Source organism: Ammodytes marinus, assembly GCF_949987685.1.
Source record: "Ammodytes marinus genome assembly, chromosome: 14".
NCBI classification, from domain to species: Eukaryota; Metazoa; Chordata; class Actinopteri; order Uranoscopiformes; family Ammodytidae; genus Ammodytes; species Ammodytes marinus.
Window position 1 is genome coordinate 3376905 of NC_137218.1, and position 23187 is coordinate 3400091.

The 23187-nt window shown below is 39.2% G+C and overlaps 2 protein-coding genes across 2 annotated transcripts in view; both read right to left on the minus strand.

Moving 5' to 3' along the window:
• The window catches only part of LOC307260599 (G protein-activated inward rectifier potassium channel 3-like), a gene marked incomplete at both ends in the record, with an annotated part of 5358 nt that extends 4482 nt beyond the window's left edge, over positions 1-876 (minus strand). The window contains one exon of the mRNA XM_080040872.1: positions 754-876. Coding sequence (XP_079896998.1) covers positions 754-876 — 123 coding nt within the window. The remainder of the gene's footprint in view (positions 1-753) is intronic.
• Positions 877-3797: 2921 nt separating this feature from the next.
• Positions 3798-19842, minus strand: zw10 (zw10 kinetochore protein). The gene is made up of 17 exons (XM_080040719.1): positions 19667-19842; positions 18806-18940; positions 18023-18124; positions 17447-17524; positions 16865-17024; positions 16078-16227; positions 14510-14704; positions 13467-13603; positions 12641-12823; positions 11258-11368; positions 10499-10611; positions 9998-10069; positions 8625-8794; positions 7859-7989; positions 7343-7474; positions 6124-6326; positions 3798-5386 (listed from the first exon to the last, which is right to left on the minus strand). The coding sequence occupies exons 1-17, from the start codon at positions 19769-19771 to the stop codon at positions 5266-5268; spliced, it is 2298 nt and encodes a 765-aa protein (XP_079896845.1). The 5' UTR covers positions 19772-19842; the 3' UTR covers positions 3798-5265.
• Positions 19843-23187: the final 3345 nt, after the last annotated feature.

Here is a 23187-nt window from a genome sequence, read left to right on the forward strand (position 1 = left end):
TAGAATCCAGCCCGGGTCGTTCTCTGCATGTCATTCCCCTCTCTGACCCATTTCATCTCTGTCTCTCCAACATTTGTCTAATGCCCAAAAAAAAAGAAAATGCCCCCCAAAAAACCTTTAAAAAAAAATATTTAAAAAAATAAAAATTTTAATCTGTACCTTGTTATTAGGTAAGTAGGTATTGTCTTGTGCTGGTTTGGGTGGATGTGTGGCAGTGAGTGTGTGTGTTGGTGGATGTGTGGCAGTGAGTGTGTGTGTTGGTGGATGTGAGGCAGTGGTTGTGTGTGTTGGTGGATGTGAGGCAGTGGTTGTGTGTGTTGGCGGATGTGTGGCAGTGAGTGTGTGTGTGGGTGGTTGTGTGGCAGTGAGTGTGTGTGTTGGCGGATGTGTGGCAGTGAGTGTGTGTGTCGGTGGATGTGTGGCAGTGAGTGTGTGTGTTGGTGGATGTGTGGCAGTGAGTGTGTGTGTTGGTGGATGTGTGGCAGTGAGTGTGTGTGTTGGCAGATGTGTGGCAGTGAGTGTGTGTGTTGGCGGATGTGTGGCAGTGAGTGTGTGTGTTGGCGGATGTGTGGCAGTGAGTGTGTGTGTTGGCGGATGTGTGGCAGTGAGTGTGTGTGTCGGTGGATGTGAGGCAGTGAGTGTGTTTGTTGGTGGATGTGTGGCAGTGAGTGTGTGTGTCGGCGGATGTGTGGCAGTGAGTGTGTGTGTTGGTGGATGTGTGGCAGTGAGTGTGTGTGTCGGTGGATGTGTGGCAGTGAGTGTGTGTGTCGGAGGGACAGAGTTCCTCCTGGGCTCGGCTCGGACGGGGCTGCGGATGTGACTGTTACACCGGAGGTTCTGAATCGTTTGTCTCCTGCAAATCACCGACTGTATCATCTCTGACGTCTGCAACAGGTCCTGTCAAGTCTGGCTTCTGTTGCTGCACGAAAGTTAAAGTCAAATTTATTTCTATAGCACATTTTTCAAAAACCAACATCAGTTGACCAAAGTGCTGTACAAGATACAATACAAAAGAATATATAGGACTAAGAAACACAACAACAAAGAGCTCAAAGTGAGTCTTCAGCAACGTTTTAAACTGGTCAATAGATTGGGCAGTTCCCAGACTCAGGGGAAAGAATAGAATCAAATTATGTCAAAACATTTCAGTTTTCAGTAAAATATTTAAATTTCACGTGATTAATAGCGTAAAAAATTATAATAATAATTTTTTCATCTATTTCTGAAGAAGAAAAAAGAAGAGGTCCAGTCAAGTGTGGCCTCTGTTCTGGATGATGAAATTAAAGGTGTAGTCAGTGATTCTGGAGAACGCTTGTTGTCAAAATCAATTTAGTCAAAATCAGTGAATATCTCCTCACGATCCGCTACCTGTCTGTACTGTGCGCTAAAAAAAAACCCCCCAGTGTTAATACACAGCCTAGGCTCTGTAAACAGACATGTAGCAAGCGTGGTCATCTTGTTATACATACCAGTTTACAGAGCCTAGGCTGTGTTATAACATTGGTCTATAAGCTCCACAAAACTCTCTCTGTATTTCTCAGTATGGCAGCGTTTACAAACTGGTGTCCCCCCCCCCCTGCCCCCCTGACACTGGTGCAGGAGCTCAGAAAAATCCCAAGAAGAGCCCAAGAAATATTTCAGTTGTTGATTCTACTGCTCAGAAAAAACCTGGACGTACAGCAGAAGGTATAAAAATCCATGTGCCATCACTGAAGGCTTTACCTCATGTAGATGCACCGACAGTGTTGTTGTAATTACTCAGAATTGCTCATAACAGAAGTTACGCAATATATCTTTAAGATTGCCTTCATATACGTCTAAAGACCAGCAAATCCAAGCTATAGTGTTAAACGATGGCGATGTAGCGTGCCTAAAACAAATATTAACTTTGCCTCTTGCTTGCTTAGTAGTCGGGCTGATCAGTGCCTACAGTGTATTATTACACATGTAGAGGATTGTCACTTAATCCTTTAAGATTAATCGCAGAAACACTAGAGAACATGAAGGATTAGACAAACGATTACTGACTTGCTTCTGCTAGAAGGCTTAGAGACCAAGTTATTGTCCAGATGTGGCACAATAATGAACTGTGGTGAAAGTAAATTATATCTTTTAAATTGTGTGTTTGTGTTTATGTTGTAAAAGGAAACATCGAGAAATAAAGAATTATATTTTTTATTTATTTATATTGTTTACAAAAAAATAAAATTATTTGATTTGATTTGATTCAGACATATCAACATACAAAACGAAATGAAAAGCATGGAAATACAATAAACAAAAATTATGTTTTCACAAAAAATAAATAAATAAAAGAAAACAAATTATCTGTATTGCTGAGATATGCCTGAAAAGGAGCAGGAAGAAGTATACACTTATTTAATCCTACCCCTTTTCCATAGTAAAAAAATAAAAAATTAAAAAATTAAATATTAAATAAAATGCTTGTAAGATAGGTTGTAAATGTAAAATAAAAATAACTTCACACAGTAATATATGTTCCTACAATAAAGTATATATATATATATAAAAAATAAAAATAAAATAAAAGTCAATTGTATGTTGTGAAAATGTCTTTAAACAGTGTGATGTACTCTACACAAACACACACACAAACAAACACAACATATGGGAATTATCCTGCGAGAAATTTTGAGATTTTTTTAATCTATTTTGCTTCCATAACATGTCTTCTTTCATACTAGTATAAATCAAAGGTAAAAAAATAAATTAAATCAGCTTTTCTAATGTTTATTCTATACTTGATGTATTTCTATGCCCCCCTGTAAAGCACTTTGAATGGCCTTGTGTCTGAATTGTGCTATAGAAATAAACTTGCCTTAAAGGACTATTATAGTTTATATATATTAAATTAAAAAAAGTATTTTGCCACATAAAAAAATAATAATTCGATCAACATTCACCATTTTTCATATATAGTTACCATTCATCAAATAACCATTTTCTTAACATATTTAATATATATTAAAAGACAAAATCACTAAAACAAAAAAAAAGTACTTGTTTTAAATCATACCTCGAGATGAATGCAGCAGATGGGAAAACGTAACGTCCGTGTTGAAATCATGAGGTTTGACGAGGCAGAGACATGGAGTGACAGAGTGAGAAGCTGCTGTGACTGTCCAGCTGTTTGTCTCCTCCCCTCATCCTCTGCTATGGACTATTTATTGGACCATTCACTTTTTTTTTTTTTAACATACACAAACACAAACAGACATTTGCACCATCTTAATGAGAATACAAGTTATTAGTGTAAAAATGAAACAAAAAGTTATAATAAAATATATATTAAAATTAAATTAAATTAAATTAATTATAATAAATCAAAAAAAGCCAAATTTATCTTATGTTTTCATCTGGACATTCACTTTAGTTTCCTTGTTAAAGGTGGAGTCAATGATTCTGGAGAACACTTGTCAAAATCAGAGAATATCTCCTCATGATCAGATACCTGTCCTGAAAAAAATAATAATCAAGAACTGGTGCCGATCGAACAAAAAGACATGTTGCCAATATCAATTTCTTTAAAAAAAAACACACAATTTGGACTTACCCCCAGGCTTTTACACAAAAATGTCATGAGTACACATTAACATTCCAACAAATAAAAACAAGCAGAGATTAAATAAATATCAACATTTGAACAAAAAATAAATAGTTAAAAGATAGTGTTTTTACTGTGCTTAAAAAAAAATTGTCTTTTTTGACCCCCCCCCCCCCCAAAAAAAAAAAAAAACACAATTTGGAAAAGGTTCTTGAAAAGTTGAGTCTTGGTTTATTTGGACAAGTAATAAATACATTATAGAAGAGTCAGTTGAATGGCTGGTACAATTGGGAATTCATAACAACAGAAGCAATATGCAGAGTGTCTGTCAATAGTGAAATGGTCTTTAAGAGGCGTGTAGGTCCAAAAATAAATCACAAAAAAGCAAGAAAGAAAAATACAGATTTTTTTTTTTTTCCCCAAAGTGAAATTTCATCAGTACAGAAAAGCTGAGATTTCCAGAGACAAGCTATGGATGAGGTTCACAATGTTATTGACTTAGACTCTTAACAACAGAAGCAATATACAGAGTGTTTGTCAGAAGTTAAATGGTCTTTTAGAGGCATTTAGGTCCAAACTGATGTCGCCAAAATAAAAAATAAAAAATTTAAACCGAATTTTCGTCAGTACAGAAAAGCTGAGATTTCCAGAGACAAGCTATGGATGAGGTTCGCAATGTTATTAACCTCCTTGACACTAGATCACATAGCAACAGATGGCGAGTCCCCGGCTACACAACCTCATTAGGGCTTTGTCGTGGTAAAGCCTGTGAAGCTATACGAGTTAAGTCGGATGTAAAGAAAGCGTTCTTGTAATCGCTGTGGGAAGTAATTGAAGATCGAAAACAAGCAGCTCAAACACTTCTGTGTGAGAAAAAAAAATCTAGTCAACTTACAAACACATAAATGTACACATACACATAAAGGGGCAGTGTGTAGAATTAGAGTTAGTCTGATGTACAGAAGCGTTGTAAATCGCTGTCGGGAGTAATTGTGGTTTGAAAAAGCAAAACAAATCCCTCAGATCGAATACAAGCAGCTTAGACACTTCTGTGTGACAAACTAGTCGACTTACAAACACATAAATGTACATATTTAAAGGGGCAGTGTGTAGAAATTATTATTTATTGGCATTTTTCAGAACAGACTTGGTAGAAATTGAACATAATATTCACAATTTTCTTATTTTTATGAGCTTAGAATGAGTCTTTTTTATCTACATGTTGCACCGCCATGTTCCTACAGTAGCCCAGAACGGACAAACTTAACGGCCTTATTAGGTTTTTATATATAGTACACGTTTTTATATATAGTGGGCGTCCTGGGGGAAATGCACCTGTTGGAAGACCAAGAAGAAGAAGTACTATAGAATAAATAACTAAATACATCTTCACCTCATCACTTGATATTGTGGGAAGACTTGAGGCAGTGAGTGGTGGATGATGCCATCTTTAGTAACTATAGCTTCTTGTCCTTGAATGCCACCGTAGCTTTTTGTGAAATTCTCCCAAAGGGAAGGGTTAGCAAGGGAGCGTTGACATCTGCAATCTAACCACCAAATACTACACACTGCACCTTTAATTAAACAGAAAATGGAAATGAATAAAGGCATGAATTATGGTTGTTTTTTTCCCACATAGGAAAAAGTGCTTATAGTATCGTTCCAATGGTGTTAGCTTTAGCATGTTAGCTCCCAGTCTCTTATTTGATCTTGGTTAAAGCTACGGCGCGTCGCTCTGTGTTCTGAAACAAAGCTCGGATCAGATTCTTCAGCTCAGAACTGGAAAACTCCAACGCCAGCGGACCTTTACCGTCAGCCCATCTGTGGAGAGGAGGGAGATAGATACATAAAATTAGACAATTGCGTGAGTTAGTGAGTAAGAGAGATAGTGTGTGTGTCTGTTCGTATGTGTGTTTCTGTGTGTGTGTGTGTGTGAATGAGTGCAAAAAATTATGACATCCCGTTTCCTCCCTACTTGTCTACAATCTACTGCGAGTGAGCGAGTGAGTGAGTGTCTGTCTGTCTGTCTGTCTGTCTGTCTGCCTCCTGCCTGCCTGTCTGTCTGTCTGCCTGCCTGTCTATCTGTGTATATTTTCCCCGTCCCTACCTGTCGACTATCTCCTGCAGGTTGGCTCTCAGTACGATGTGAGAGTGTCTGTCTGTCTGTATGTCTGTCTGTCTGTCTGTCTGTCTGTCTGTCTGTCTGTCTGTCTGTCTGTCTGTCTGTCTGTCTGTCTGTCTGTCTGTCTGTCTGTCTCACACTATCACACACACACACACACACACACACACACACACACACACACACACACACACACACACACACACACACACACACACACACACACACACACACACACACACACACACACACACACACACACACACACACACACACACACACACACACACACACACACACACACACACACGAAAATGAATCACCTGTCCACTATCTCCTGCAGGTTGGCCCTCAGCACGATGTGAGAGTGTGAGAGTGTCTGTCTGTCTCACACTAACACACGCACGCACACACACACACACACACACAGCCCTACCTGTCGACTATCTCCTGCAGGTTGGCCCTCAGCACGATGACCATCTCCTTGAAGCTGCTCCACCTCTTGACGTAGAGAGGGACCTCCTCCTGGTATCTCCTGTTCTTCTGCTCCTCGGCCAGCGGCGTGAACACCAGCGGACCCTCGTCTATCAGAGTCTGACACAGCGTGTGGAGGTGCTCCCCATCCTCTGAAGAAATGTCCTGAGGAAAAAGGAGAATATAAGAATATATAGTGTGTCTGCCTGTCTGTGTGTGTGCCCGTCTGCCTGTCTGTCTGTGCGTATATCCCCTCCCAAAGTGTGGAGGTGCTCCCCATCCTCTGAAGAAATGTTCTGAGGAAAAATTTGAATATAAGAATATATAGTGTGTGTGCCTGTCTGTCTGTCTGTCTGTCTATCTCTGCGTATATCCCCTCCCAAAGTGTGGAGGTGCTCCCCATCCTCTGAAGAAATGTCCTGGACAAAAAGGAGAAATAAAATGCCTTTAAAAAAAATAAAAAATTTAAACTTTCTTTTTATTTGTTTTTCAGGATGATGGGGAACAAACAGACACACACATAGGGCAAACATGGGCGAGAAATACAATTCTTATTAATTTAATTATGTAAGTCTTAAGGAGAAATTGCATAGTTAAAAGGTGGAGTCAGCGATTCTGGAGAATGCTTGTTGTCAAAAATCTACTCACAATCTGCTAACTGTCCATACCTGTCAATGTAAAAACACAGCCCAGGCTCTGTAAACTGGTATGTAAACAAAGGGGTCCCACCATAAGCTAGCAACATGCCAGTTTACAGAGGCCAGATTGTGCATTAACACCAGGGTTGGAAATGAACTGTTTTTAAACAGGGCTTTTTTTTCCCCAACAAATTCTGTATGATCTAATAAAGCTTGAAAATGCCAAAAAAAAAAAAAAATCTTTAAAAAATAAATAAGCTCCCTTCTTAAGAATACTAGGAATGTAACCTGTAACGTGACTTGATTGTAGATGTGAAGCTTTATTATGCCCTTTCTTCAGTGACCTAACTGTTTTGTTGTTGTTGTTTTTTTTCAATGTATGTGTGTTTCCCTAAAAGTGAAAAAAAAGTATAAAAAAATAAAAATAAAAAAATAATAAATAATAATAAATAAATAAATAAATAAATAAATAATAAATAAAAAATAAATAAGTAAGTAAGTAAGTAAGTAAGTAAGTAAGTAAAAAAATAAATAAGCTCAAACCTCTAGCATCATGATCTTGTTGATGACCTCAGCGATGGCGGTGCTGAGCAGGTTCCCCATCGCTTTACAGTAGATACTGACGGGCAGGACGTCCTGCCACACAACACCCAACTGCTTCAACTGGTGGATCACCTGAGAGAGAGAATAGAGGGTTAGTGTGTGTGGGGGGGAGGGGGGTGTGGGGGTGAGAGTGTGTGTGTGTGTGTGGGGTGGGGGTGAGTGAGTGAGTGACAATCATTAGTGAAGAAAATGTATAAAAATTAAGTATGGAAGTGCTATAAAAACTGCTATAATAAAAAAAATTATATACATTTTTTTTTTTTTTTTAAATGCGATAATTTACCTTTGTATTAAATTATGAATTTTTTGTTTTGGATTATGGCAGTTTCGGTCCATGGCAGCTGCTTTATACATTTATTTTTAAATCTAGAGAGCTAAGTTACATTTTTAATACCCTTGTTATTATGAAATATAAAGTATGATATATAAAATATAATTAATTCACTGATGCCTCACCTGTCTCACTGCTTTACTGGCGGCGATGTAATTGTCTTCGTCGTCAAGGTTACAGAAGTTGTGAGCGGTTGAAAGTCTCTCCAACAGTTCGGCTCTTTGGACATTCATCTGGGCCAAGAAGCACTGGGCACCTGGAACAAAATGTCTCATAAATCAAACAATGAACAACGTATGAACAAATACTTCTGTAATAACCTTCAGAATAGTGCTGAGAATGATTATGGAAAGTTTAGTTGATGTAAGTGCTTTAGAAGTTGAGATATTTGGTTCAGAGTATTGAAAAAAATAAACTAATGTTGAGATAATGTCCGTTAAAGATGGTTGTATAGGAGAAATATACAGACGCTAACAGACAAGGTTTAGTCAAATAAACACCTAGATGTACATTTTGGACCTTTTGATTTATACTAGTATGAAAGAAGACATGTTATGGAAGATGAATAGATAAATCTCAAAATTGACCAGTGCTTGAATATATATATATGAGAGAGAGAGCGAGAGCGAGAGCGAGAGCGAGAGCGAGAGCGAGAGAGAGAGAGAGAGAGAGAGAGAGAGAGAGAGAGAGAGAGAGAGAGAGAGAGAGAGAGCGAGAGCGAGAGAGAGAGAGAGAGAGAGAGAGAGAGAGAGAGAGAGAGAGAGAGAGCGAGAGAGAGAGAGAGAGAGAGAGAGAGAGAGAGAGAGAGAGAGAGAGAGAGAACCGGCTGAGTGTGTGTGTGTGCGAGCGACTGACTGCAAGTGTGTGTTTCAACGTCTGAATTTCTCTCACCCAGTTTCCTGAACCCGGGCACCATGTCTACGAAGGTGGCGACTCCCTCGCTGAGCGGAGGGGGCAGGTGGGCTCTGAAGTAGTGCCCCAGGGTGAGCAGGTGGTGAGCCAGGTACATGCAGTTATTATGCTGGATCGCAGCAAGATGAGGGAACTTTAGAAGGTTCTCCCTAAAACACAGAACACACAGAAACAACCACTTTTATTATTACTTTTTACCTTAAACCTGCAGTGTGTAGAATTTGGGTTTTTATTTCCTAGCAGATTTTGTAGAAAGTAATTATAATATCCATAAGTACATTTAATTTAGTGCATAATAGCTGAACATTTTTTTTGAATTATAATTTTTTCCCTTAGAAAGGGTCTCATATGTCCATATTTCTGCATATTTTGGACCAAGGCCTAGTGCCGCCATCTTGAAAGTGTCATAGTTGAAATGTCATCAGGTGCATTGTTTAAAATTTAGAATTGTTCTTGTCCTTGAAGGCCACTGTAGCTTCTGTTATTATTCGAAAGGGTTGGGGTTACCCAGGGAGCGTTGCATTCTAGAACTTTGTAGAACTTTCTTGATGATGTCATATTACACACTGCACCTTTAACACCTTAAAATCCATGTAAAACCCAAATCCACAACATCCTTCTAACTACGTCATTTGGGGAGTTAGTTGCATGATACTAAAGAGTTATATATTATTTGAATTTTTATTAAATTTATTGTAGTTTTCTTTCTTTTTTCCCCCCACAAAACAAAAAAATCAAACACCTGCACCATCCCAAAAATATAATAAAAAATAAAATAAAAAATTACCCAAAAAATTAATAATAAAACAAAGTGGCAAATCTATCAGAAACAACAATTTACTTTGCACACTTCTAGCTGTACTACGTAACTATGAAACAGTCATATGTGGTATCTTTATTGCCTGCTCTGTCATTCAGATTCAGATTCAGAAAACTTTATTGTCTGTCGTAACAGAGAATCGTCTATGACGTGGCTCGACATACAAACACGATGATGTAATGATAGGCATTCATACAACAACATTGATTTCTGAGAGCACACACAGTGAGTATAGATCTTAAAACAAGTATAAATATTAAAAACTGTAAAAATAACAAGATAAAAGCTGTGGATATGTGCAAAGTATAAAGTGACAGTGCGTCAGGGTTCATTTGTGCATTGTTCATTGTTTGTTTAGGCTGTTTATGGCAATGGGTATGAATGAGTTTTTGTGTATGTTTTTCCTTGATAGGGGTACTCTATACCGGCGGCCTGATGGCAGAAGTTGGAAGGACTTGTGCAGGGGGTGGGTGGGATCCTGTGTAATGTCTAAACAATGACAATACCAGTGAAAAATAGGAATAATTCTTACTTGTGGTACGTTGGAACAACATCGTAGAACAGCTGGAAGATGTTTCTCACCGTGAAGAAGAGTTGAAGAGCACTGAAAATAAATGATTGTTTTTTTTTAGTCAATATTCTGAACCAAATATCTTCAACTTCTAAAGCACTTACATCAACTAAACTTTCCATAATCATTCTTTGCACTATTCTGAAGGTTATTACAGAAGGATTTATTCATATGTTAATGTTTTATGGTACATTTTCTTCTTAAAAACTCACCGAAAATGCATTTTTAAAGACAGCGATGTATCGTAATGTAATTTAAAAATGTTAAGCCCGATAAAGGTTTTTTTTACTGGGAGTTTTTTCTCAGCCGAGCTAAGGGTGTAAGGGCAGAGGGTGTCATATTTTATGGAATGTAAAGCCCACTGAGGCAAATGTCTATTTGTGATATTGGGCTATACAAATAAAACCTGATTTGATTAGTATGCACAAAAATAGTATGTAAATGTGTTGTTGTATATCGTACCATTGAGTGGAGCTCCCCACGGCTTCACACAGCGTATTGAGAGCCAGCTCCATCAGCTGCTGCACCGACTCACTGATGCGACAGGCGGGCAGACACAGAGTCCAGGCTGAAAGCTGTGTGAGGGAACAATGAGATCGTAAGATTTTTTTATTAAAAGATAATTTTTTGGCATTTTCAAGCTTCATTAGACAGTACAGAGTTGAAATGGGGGGGAGGGAAGAGAGAGAGAGAGAGAGAGAGAGAGAGAGGGGGAGGATGACCTGCAGTAAAGGTCCACGGGTCGGATTTGTTATTTTTTTTTCACAATATATTTATTGTAAGTTTTTTCTTTTTCTTTTTATTATTATTATCATTATTATTATTTTTTTTTAAAGATATTTTTTTGGCATTGTTATGCTTTATTGATAGTATTGAAGAGACAGAGTTGAAATGGGGCAGAGAGGGGAGTGACATGCAGAGAACGACCGCGGGCGGGAATCGAACCCGGGTCTGCTGCTGGGCCCGGCCCGGAGGGGGACGCCCTACCAACTGAGCTAAGGACGCCCCCTATTATTATCATTATCATTATTATTATTATTATTATTATTATTATTATTATTATTATTATTATTATAATAAAGAGAGTCTTGAATGTGGGAGGGGAACTGGCAGGGGGTGTCCGAAATACAGACAGTATAGCCAGTAGAGACAAACAGGAATTTAATATCTCAGTAAAGTATTATGCAAGAGACATTTACAATTCAATAATTCTCATCTCACCTGCTTAGAGTTCTCCAGCGTGGCTTCATCTTTAGTGTTGTCATGTTTCACTTTCACCTCGGAGGCGGGAACAGGAAGCTTGGGAAGGCGCAGCTTGTAGTCCGGAGTGATCTAACGGAGGAGGAGAGAAAATCAATCAATCAAGGGTTGCGTTCCGAATCGCATACTTTCTACTATATAGTATGTAGAAAAAAGATTTAGGATGTCCCGATTCTTGTGGCCAGATTTAGGGTGGTTAGAAGTACCCGGATGTCCTACTTCATGCGGCCAAGATTGTTAGTGTTGAAAACTGCATCCTATTTGGGTGATTCTGACCCACAATCCAGTGCGCACGTGAAGTGACGTCACATCGACGAAGCCTCCATATGAAAACAAACGGGGACGCGACGGATATAAAAGCAAGAAGCAAGATCAAGGCGCAATGTTATGATGAAATAAGAGAGTAAAGTATGTCCCAAAAGTATGCCTACTGCATCCTAACTAGATTCTTTTTATCGTCGGATGTAGTATGTAGAATAGAAAAAAGAAAGAGTATGCGATTCGGAACGCAACCAAGATGTTTGGGCCAGCGGTAAATGGACAGCACTAACTGTTCCAAGGCACTTGTCTGATTCACCCATTCACAAACACACTCACACACCAATGGCAGCAGCTACCACGCAGGGTGCAAGATAACCATATTTGGAGTTCAATGTATCTTTGCCCAGGGACAATGTGGCTAGCTATAACCAGGAAGATCCACTGTAGCGACTATAGATGCACACTTTGTGGGTATACCAGTACTGCTTGAAACTAGGCCACTGGAAAAGTGATCAAAACAGTCTGTCCCAAAGCTAAATAGGTGAATGGAAATGTCTTTTGTATATAAAAAAAACCCCACAAAAAAACAACCCACATATAAATATGTTGTAAATATTTAAAGGTGCAGTGTGTAATATGACATCATCAAGAAAGTTCTACAAAGTTCTAGAATGCAACACTCCCTGGGTAACCCCACCCCTTTCGAATAATAACAGAAGCTACAGTGGCCTTTCAAGGACAAGAACAATTCTAAATTTTAAACAATGCACCTGATGACATTCCAATTATGACACTTTCAAGATGGCGGCACTAGGCCTTGGTCCAAGATTTGCAGAAATATGGAGATATATGAGACCCTTTCTAAGGGGAAAAAAAATAATTCAAAACTTTTTTTTCAGCTATTATGCACTAAAGTAAATGTACTTATGGATATTATAATTACTTTCTACAAAATCTGCTAGGAAATAAAACCCAAAATTCTACACACTGCAGGTTTAAAGTAAGTATAAATGTATAAAGTAAGGCTAAAAAAATCTAAAATAAAGTCTTATGAAGCATACCAAGGTGAAACACTGCACGTACCTTGACGGTGTTGTGCATCTTAGAGGTCATTAGTTTGCGCGCGGCCACGATCACGTCTTTGCATTTCTTGCTGGCGAAGTGACAGTTCACGTCTCGGGCGTATTTCAGCAGGTCTGTGGAATCGCCCTTTAAAAAGTCCAGTTCCTTCAGACACTTTTCAAACTCCTCGGTTTCCTTTATGACCTTTAAAAACACAAACAACAATGAAATATAGTCAGGAAAATGTATTGGTGATGTTACACAATTTAAAGCTACAGTGCATAACTTTTTCTGTATATGAATGTTGGTTATACATTCAAAGCAATTGCCAAACGAGTTAACACAAAGTTGATTAAGCCCTATCAGCTCCCTAGAAAACTCTCTCTGTATTTCTCAGTATGGCAGTGTTTACAAACTGGGGCAGGAGCTCAGAAAAATCCCAAGAAGAGCCCAAGAAATGTTTCAGTTGTTGATTCTACTGCTAAGAAAAAAAACCTGGACGTACAGCAGAAGGTATAAAATCCATGTGCCATCACTGAAGGCTTTACCTCATGTAGATGCACCGACAGTGTTGTTGTAATTACTCAGAATTCCTCATGGGGGGGACAGAAGTTGCGCACTATAGCTTTTAATAAACGACCCCCCCCCCCCCCCATATATATTATATACAGCTCCGAAAAAAAGTCGTTGTCGAGTCTACTCAAACATATAGCCTATAAATAGTAAAACAAGAGACACTGAATATTTGAAATGGTCTCTTAATTTTTTCCAGAGCTGTATGTATATTAGAAGTTACGCACTGAAGCTTTAAATAAACAACCCTCTTATACATTTATATATTTCTTACGATGTTGTATTCCTCCAGTTGGCTGCTGTTTGTGGGGATGGAGTAGAGCAGACACTCGTGGATGATGCACTGAGATATCTCTTCCCAAATCATCTCACCAAAGATCGCAGAAAGATTCTTATCACCGATGGACACATCTGAAAAAAATAAATAAATACATGTTGGTAACTCAAACAGATACCAGCACATGAACAAATCCTCCTGTAATAACCTTCAGAATAGTTTTTTTTACATAACAGATTTTGGATACCGCCTTATTCTGTTTTACAAACAAAAAAATACCCACGTACAGGTCTTAAAAATGCATTTTCAGCATGTTTTCAATAACAAAATCTATCATAAATCAGACAGTTAACAACATATGAACAAATCCTTCTGTAATAACCTTCAAAATACCCCCAACAATGATACAGTGACATAGCAGTATGAGTTTAATCCCCCCCCCCCTACACACACACACAGACAGAGACAGACAGACACTCAGAGACACCCCCTCCCCCACAAACACACACACACACACACACACACACACACTAATAGATTACCTAGCAGTTGTGCGTGTAGTGTCTTCAGCACTAGCAGTAGTTTGCTGTAGACTTGAGAGGGTGTGGACCTCATTATGTACAGTTCACACGCACACAGAGACACACACAAACACCCCCCCCCCACACCCACACACACACACACACACACTCTCTGATAACCTAGTAGTTGTGTGTGTAGTGTCTTGAGCACTAGCAGTAGTTTGCGGACCTCATTATGTACAGTTCACACACACACGCACACACAACCCCCCACCCCCTCCCCACACACACACATACACACACCCTCCACACAAACACACACTCTATGATTACCTAGCAGTTGTGCGTGTAGTGTCTTGAGCACCAGCAGTAGTTTGCTGTAGACTTGAGAGGGTGTGGACCTCATTATGTACAGTTCACACACATACAGAGACACACACACACACACAAACACCCCCCCACACCCACAACAAACCCACCCCCCCCCCCCACAAACACACACACACAGTCTCTGATTACCTAGTAGTTGTGCGTGTAGTGTCTTGAGCACCAGCAGTAGTTTGCTGTAGACTTGAGAGGGTGTGGATCTCTCTTCGCTGGTGTCTAGACTCTGCAGGGCGAGGACCGTTCCCTCTCCGGGCTGATCCGTCACTCTCACACACAGACACGGGAACATCACCAGAGGCTTCAGCATCCACTTCAACAGCACCTGGCCTGAAATACAACAAAAGTAGTTCAAGGATACAAAGTGCTTAAAGGGGCACTGTGTAACATTTTAAGTAATTTATTAGCTAAAATCAATATCCTCGTTCATAAATATGTCCTCATTGATGTAAAATCACCTCTGCCAATAATCTGAATTATCCTCCTGAGCGGAGAATTACAAATATTAATGTTACATTTTGTCCATTGAACAGGTAAGTCGTATGGAGGAATCCATGTTTTTGGAATGTCATCAGGTGCATTGTTTAAAATTTAGAATTGTTCTTGTCCTTGAAGGCCACTGTAGCTTCTGTTGTTATTCAAAAAAGGGGGGGGGGGGGGGGTTTACCCAGGGAGTGTTGCATTCTAGAACTTTCTTGATGATGTCACATTACACACTGCACCTTTAATACAATCCCCCTAAAGTTAGGCCTGAAACCCTGACAATAACAGAATCCAGTATTAAGAAAGGGCTGATCTTGGACTGACTCTCCCCCCCTCCCCTCCCCCAAAAAAGAGGTTTTCTCCAGCGGCAAAGGAAAATCAAACAGCAGCGCCGAAATGAAAAAAATTGAGAATACAATGCGCTATTCAAAAACTCTCTGAATGCGTTTATAGTTCAGCCAAATTAACCCTGTATTTCCTGTAGTTTCTACTTTAAAAAAATAAAAAATATTCTTCACACTGCACCTTTAAATGCTACGTTTTTAATGCTATGTTTCACAGTGTTTTGTCTCTTACTGAACAGTTTGATCTTGTGCTGCAGGTCTCCCCTTTGTTTATATTGACAGTTTACAGAGCCTAGGCTGTGTATTTCAAGCATTCAAGCCATTGCCAAAATAAGTTACACACTATAGCTTTAATAAAATCATAATAATACAGTCCCAGTAAGCAGTGGTGTATTGTTTTCTTACTGAATAGTTTGAACTTGTGCTGCAGGTCTCCCCTTTGTTGTTATTGACATTTTACAGAGCCTAGGCTGTCTATTAACACTAGCCCTGCGTTCCAAATCACATACTTTTTCTTTTTTATTACACTACATACTAAAGTACAGATGAGTTTTAGGGCCACAGACAGGAGAGAGAAAAAATCCGATAAGGAAGATTTTTTTTCATTATGTCGAGAAATGTCAAGACTAAAGATGAATACTCCAAAATGCTATTGGAGTTAGTGGGGCATATGTGTATTTTCAGCATACTACAATTGACGTGCATGTATTGGGACATCCTAAATCTTTTTCTGGCGTACTAAATAGTAGGGAAGTATGGGAATTGGAACGCAGGGTAGATCTCCTTGGTTTCACATACCAGTTCACAGAGCCTAGGCTGTGTATAAACAGTAGATTCACAGAGTCTAGGCTGTGTATAAACAGTGGATTGTCTTACTGAAGAGTTTGATCTTGTGCTGCAGGTCTCCCTGTACGGCGAGCGCCTGCAGGACGCAGCGCAGCAGAGCAGAGGGCGACGTGTCTCCCTCTTTACCGCTGTGAGACAAGTTCAGCTCCACTTTGAGGAAGGAGTTCACACCGGGGGGATCTGAGGGAGGGATAGAGAGAGAGATAGAGAGAGAGATAGAGAGAGAGAGAGAGAGAGAGAGAGAGAGATAGATAGATAGATAGATAGATAGATAGACACACACGCACGTTAATGATAAGGTTAAATATAAGATATTCTTCACCCTGCCTCCTTTTCGTCATGGTTTTATGGATTGTACATGTGAGAATGTTGAAATGAGTTTTGTTGGAAGACATCCATGGACGAAATAAATATAAATCAATCAATCAATCAATCAAAAAGGTCTTATTTTCAGATAGACTAGCATTATTGTTTTTTAAATAAACAACAAACGTATGAGACGGTTCAGAAAATGCATCAATTTGAATGTTATTTTGTTTAGGTCTGGCCCGAATAGTTTGAATATTCTACTTGTTGGGTAAATGTTCGAAAGCTCAACTGTAAATTATTATGAATAAAAAAAAAAAACATAAAACTTGCACCAATATAAACAAACAATTTCTCATGCATTCATGCAATCTGGCTCTTAAACTGAGTGAGTGAGTGAGTGAGTGAGTGAGTGAGTGAGTGAGTGAGTGAGTGAGTGAGTGAGTGAGTGAGTGAGTGAGTGAGTGAGTCTGTCTGTCTGTCTGTCTGTAGTCTTTTTAGATAAACTCACCCTTAGAAGACGGAAGCTTCCAGATGACGAGGCCCTTCCATTCGTCTCCTAGGTGATAGATGAGGTTCTCTCTCTGGACCGTTAGCTCAGAGCTCAGGGCGCTAAGCAACGGCAGCTGAGAAGACTTCCAGTCCTTTAAGGAATCCACACTGGACCTCGCCTGGGGAAAGTAATATGCAGTTTTAATTAATATGATCATTAACAACATATATACTATTAACAAGAGCAAGCTAGTACAATACAATACAAGGCTTCCACAACTATTTTTCTTATTTATTTTTTGACGGAAGCAAAATATCGTCAATTATCGTTTTTTTTGCGTCAAAATGACCCAAAAATATAGAGATTTTATTTTTTGTTAATATTGCAAACCAAAATTCTGTTGCTCAGATTTACCTCTTTTTTTGCAGAATTTGGTCCTAAAATGTTGTCTGATATTTCTTTTAAACTCACATCTGACTGTGAGTTTGTAACATAAAAACAAATGTATGAAAATCTAGAAAAGAGTTAAACTTATGTGTGTGTGTGTGTGTGTGTGTGTGTGTGTGTGTGTGTGTGTGTGTGTGTGTAAGCCGCTCTCACCCGTTCCAGCTGGTTGGCTGCTTCCACATACTTCTTCCCCAGTAGAGCTTTGTTGAATGCCTCCATTGCGTTGTGAAACTGAGACACAGAAACATGAAAACATTTACATTATGGAAGCTCAAAATTCCCCTGTAAGATGTCTATTTAAACTTAGACTTATTATGCTATTTTTCAGTCCAAGTTTGGTACTGCAGTTAAGCCTCTCTGCAAAAACATTCTGTTTAGAGCCTAAACATGTAAACATTGTATAACATTATAACAGTACTATAGGTCAGAAAATATGAAAAAGCATAATAGGTGCTCTTTAATGTATTTCTCCAAATGTATTTACCAGAACAATACATATTATAGATCTTAATATTATCTTGTTCGAGTAAGAAATGAATAGAAAACTATTACAAATTTAAATTACAGTTTTGGAAGTGGCCAAGTGGAAACACACAACATAATTTATTTCTGTATAAATGCCCATGCATGTTGTGCCTGTTTACATTTATTTTCCTGGACAATACATATTATAGATCTTAATATTAGCTTAGTTTTGGAGCCATGTGGAAACTCTTGAATATATTCTACCTGTTTCAGGTGTCCGAGCATTGCGATGATGATGGTGTTTTTCTCCAGTTGCTGCTTCAGCTTTGCGTACTCAGCCACAGCAACATGGATATTCTGCTGCACCTACGTTCACACAGACACACACACACACACACACACACACACACACAGACAAAGACACAGACACACACACACAGACACACACACACACACACACACACACACACACACACACACACACACTGTTTGAAAACTATGGCACCTTGAAGAGAACTGAATCCAGCATCCTAAATATTATATTGCTTTGATATTATAGGTTCATAGGTAATTATTTTTTTGTGTACTTGCATACATAACAACAGTTTCTTCCGTCCAACATTAGACATATAGTGCAACAAGTTATAGTGTAAAACATACAAAATATTTCATGTTACTTTTTTGACATCAGAATAAAATGAAATCAACAACCACTTTTCGGGGGCGCCCTTAGCTCAGTTGGTAGGGAGTCCCCCTCCATGGGCCTCGGCCAGCAGCAGACCCGGGTTCAATTCCAGCCCGCAGTCGTTATCTGCATGTCACTCCCCTCTCTGCCCTCTCTACACTATCAATAAAGCATAAAAATGCCCAAAAAATATCTAAAAAAAAAAAAAAAAACACTTTTCGATTAAAAAAAGGGTAAAAACAATAGAAAAGTGCCACAGTTAGTAAATCTCAAAATGTTAAAAGTGACTATTGAGGGTGAAGGTGGCTGGTGTAGTGCAGATTATAGGTGGGTTATATTATAAACAGTTTCTCCTCACATACCTCGTTCTCGATGCAGTTTTTCAGCGAGTCCATTTCTTTAGAAACCTCGTCCACCTGAAGGATCAGCTCCTCGGCTCCCTGGAGACTCGGCAGGAAGTCACTGTACCGCTTGTTTATCATGTCGCACACTTCTTCCTATTAAACAAAAACAAACAAACAAAGGTTGCGTTCCGAATCGCATACTATTATTAAAAATAATAATTCAAAAAAATTCTCAGCTATTATGCACTAAATTAAATGTACTTATGGATATTATAATTACTTTCTACAAAATCTGCTAGGAAATAAAACCCAAAATTCTACACACTGCAGGTTTAAGCATAAAACAGGAGTTTTCTTGGTTCAGAAAAAAAGTAAAAAAATCTACAAATAATATTGAAAAATATGTTTTGGAATTTGGTATATGTCACTATTTATATCAATATCAGGTCATTCAAAATAAACAGCTAATACAATGTTAGGCCTTATTAACAGATTAAGTTATTCGCGGCTTTCTCAGAGTTCTTAAAAATCTGTATAAGGAAATCTGTTGAATATAATCTTATAAAGATTTCAACTGAGTTTTTGCTGAATACATTTGAGCCACGTAGCTAAACAGTTTGCATATGTACATGTTGCTAACTGGCTAAAATACTACTCAGCTTAATACAATTATCCGTATAAAAGTCTCTATGTATTAATATTATGCTGTTAAAGTCTATTTCCACTTGCGATGTTTAAACGTCTGTCAAATAACCGGTGAAGTTGCACAGCTGTCAGTGGTAGCGCTTAATAGCAGCTAACAGCTAGCACCCTAAGTTCAAACTTTAACTGAACGTAATGCTACGTTGCTAATGCTAAAGCTAGTCGAGAGATATTTACCTTTGTATCTTCCACCTTCCGCGACATTTTGCTTATTTTACTTGACAGGTCTTCTTTCTCCAACTTCCCCGAGCTAGCGAGCACTTCAGTCACAAACGACGCCATGTTTTAGACGAGTTAATAAACGATTTATTATTTTCTTTGGGAAAACTGGGACAGAGTAACAACAACCGCTAAGGGCCCGCCAGCTGCTCTGATTGGTCGTCTTCTTCTTCGGTGGTTTTTGGTTTATTGGCGGTTGGTAAAGTAACTTGTAGGTGCATTACCGCCACCAACTGGATACAGAACTTCTATAAAGTTCATACTACGAGTTTGTTCTACTAGTTGTAAGAATTATAATAGAATTTATGTAAAATGTAATTAAAAGAACACCTGTCCAGGTTTTTTTTAGCTTCAAGGAGGGAACAGACAACTGTAGAAATCAAGGTAAAGGTTTGTTAAATCAAGAATGTTTATTGGTTGTCATTTCCAAACTAGTTTTTCTTAAAATATGAAGAAAATAAACATTTTACGTCGTGTATTTTGAGTAGTCTATATTTAATGTTAACTTATCAGCATATGTAAAAAAAAAAAATTAAAAAAAATCACAGTCATTTCCATCACTTTTTTTAATGTGAAAAACAGTTGTTATAAATGCATTTTATTTGGCTTGTATCACAAAAAATATACAGAGTATATTAGCAATACAAATAATATTAATGGATTGGATTTATATAGTGCTTTTCTAGGCACTCAAAGCGCTTTGCAGGGTTCCATTCGTTCCAGTCATACCAGTGGTGGTAAATAGTAGCCACAGCTGCCCTGGGGCAGACTGACAGAAACGTGGCTGCATGCCATTCAGCGCCTACGGCCCCTATATGTATTGATAGTTGCTGTGCTTAAAGTATTTAAATAATATACAGTATCTCACAAAAGTGAGTACACCCCTCACATTTCTTCAAATATTTCATTATATCTTTCCATGCGACAACACTGAATAAATGACACTTTGATACAATGTCAAGTAGTCAGTGTACAGCTTGTATAACAGTGTAAATTTACTGTCCCCTCAAAATAACTCGACACACAGCCATTAATGTCTAAACTGTTGGCAACAAAAGTGAGTACACCCCTAAGAAAAAATGTCCAAATTGGGCCCAAAGTGTAAATTTTTTGTTTTGCCATCATTATTTTCTAGCGCTGCCTTAACCCTCTTGGGCATGTAGTTCACTAGAGCTTCACAGGTTGCAACTGGAACCCTCTTCTACCCATTCATGACGACATCAAGGAGCTGGTGGATATTAGAGTCCTTGCGCTCCTCCATCTCCCGTTTGAGGATGCCCCAAAGATGCTCAATAGGGTTTAAGACTGGTGACATGCTTGGCCAGTCCATAACCTTTACCCTCAGCTTCTTTAGCAAACCAGTGGTCGTTCGGAGGTGTGTTTGGGGTCGTTATCATGTTGCAGTACTGCCCTGCGGCCCAGTTTATGAAGGGAGGGGATCATGCTCTGCTTCAGTATGTCACAGTACATGTTAGAATTCAATGAACTGTAGATCCCCAGTGCTGGCAGCACTCATGCAGCCCCAGACCATGACACTCCAACCACCATGCTTGACTCTAGGCAAGACACACTTGTCTTTGTACTCCTCACCTGGTTGCCGCTCCACACTCTTAACACCATCTGAACCAAATAAATGTATTTTGGTCTCATCAGACCACAGGACATGGTTGCAGTAATCCATGTCCGTAGTCTGTTTGTCTTCAGCAAACTTTTTGTGGGGTTTCTTGTGCATCATCTTTAGAATAGGCTTCCTTCTGGGATGACAGCCATGCAGACCAGTATGATGCAGAGTGCGGCGTATGGTCTGAGCACTGACAGGTTGACCCCCCACCCCTTCAAGCCCTTCAGCAATGCTGGCAGCACTCATACGTCTATTTTCCAAAGCCGACCTCTGTGTACGACGCTGACCACGTGCACTCAACCTTCGTAAACTGGGCCGCAGGGTGGTATTGCAACATGATAACGACCCCAAACACACCTCCAAGACGACCAGTGGCTTGCTAAAAAAGCTGAGGGTAAAGGTTATGGCCTGGCCAAGCATGTCTCCAGACCTAAACCCTATTGAGCATCTTTGGGGCATCCTCAAACAGAAGGTGGAGGAGCGCAAGGTCTTTAATATCCACCAGCTCTGTGATGCTGTCATAAATGGGTGGAAGAGGGTTCCAGTTGCAACCTGTGAAGCTCTAGTGAACTACATGCCCAAGAGGGTTAAGGCAGTGCTGGAAAATAATGGTGGCCACACAAAATATTTACACTTTGGGCCCAATTTGTAAATTTTTTCTAAGGGGTGTACTCACTTTTGTTGCCAGCAGTTTAGACATTAATGGCTGTGTGTCGAGTTATTTTGAGGGGACAGTAAATTTACACTGTTATACAAGCTGTACACTGACTACTTGACATTGTATCAAAGTGTCATTTATTCAGTGTTGTCCCATGGAAAGATATAAAGAAAAATGTGAAGAAATGTGAGGGGTGTACTCACTTTTGTGAGATACTGTATGTTTCGATTGTATTCCAACATTCATAAGAAATTGTAATTTCTGTCACAATAAAACTATTATCTTACGTTTTACATTCTCAACAACAAATGAGCAACTCAAATAACATTGTTCATCTTCAAAAAGCGGCAGGTAGTTACTTCTCTGGTCCTACTGGTACTCACTCTTATTTTCATACATTTTCATAGAAAATAAAAATTCAGTCACAGTCATCAGAATAAAATCAAAAATACTTTTTGTACTAAGATACATATGAACCAAAACCTTCAAACATTTCACAAACAAGAATTATCCAAACTTCACTTCCAGGAAAGTCCCTGTTCCAGCTCATAACCATTCAATATCTGGTCCACTATCTAACCACTACAGCAACATAAACGCCTCAGAATTTTCCGGGTTCGGACCAAGAGATTTGAAATGTTTTCTGTAGAATGTGCTGATCAGAAGACAGAGAAGAGTACACAAAGCAGTAGTCAAAAACACTAGTGCCGACATGTAGATGATGTGCAGACTCCGAGGTTGTGATGTCACTGGTGGTGATGTCACTGGTTGTGATGTCACTGGTGGCAGCATCACTGAAGCTTTGTGCTCATCAACAGCTGCTGTAAAGGACAAACAACAAAATGTGGGTGATTGTTTAAACAAGTGGTAAAACAAGTGGTAAAACAGGGGCGCCCGTGGCGCAGTGGGTAGGTCCCCCCCCCCCGGGCCCAGGCCCTGCAGCAGACCCGGGCTTGAGTCCTGCCCGGGTCGGTTTTCAATTAAACAATACAAATCTGAAGCTTTGATTGTGCAAGTTCAGAATCAACTTACCTGTGACATTGAGCCGACAACTAGCATATCCGCCCGAAACATCTGTGCTCACTTGACACTTGTACAAGCCTGAGTCCTGAGTCCTGAGTCCAGACAGATGGAGTCTGAATCGCCCTTCTCTGAGGAGATCTGTGTCACACTGGACCCGTCCTGCAAACGGTCCTTTCT

What these genes read in the sequence shown, in the direction of transcription:
- zw10 (XM_080040719.1), bottom strand. Translation starts at nt 19,771, where the DNA reads ATGGCGTCGTTTGTGACTGAAGTGCTCGCTAGCTCGGGGAAGTTGGAG. An exon ending in GGAAGGTGGAAGATACAAAG is followed by an intron (nt 18,941 to 19,666) that starts GTAAATATCTCT and finishes TTTGTTTAATAG; the next exon opens with GAAGAAGTGTGCGACATGAT. An exon ending in TGCTCGGACACCTGAAACAG is followed by an intron (nt 17,525 to 18,022) that starts GTAGAATATATT and finishes TCTGTGTCTCAG; the next exon opens with TTTCACAACGCAATGGAGGC.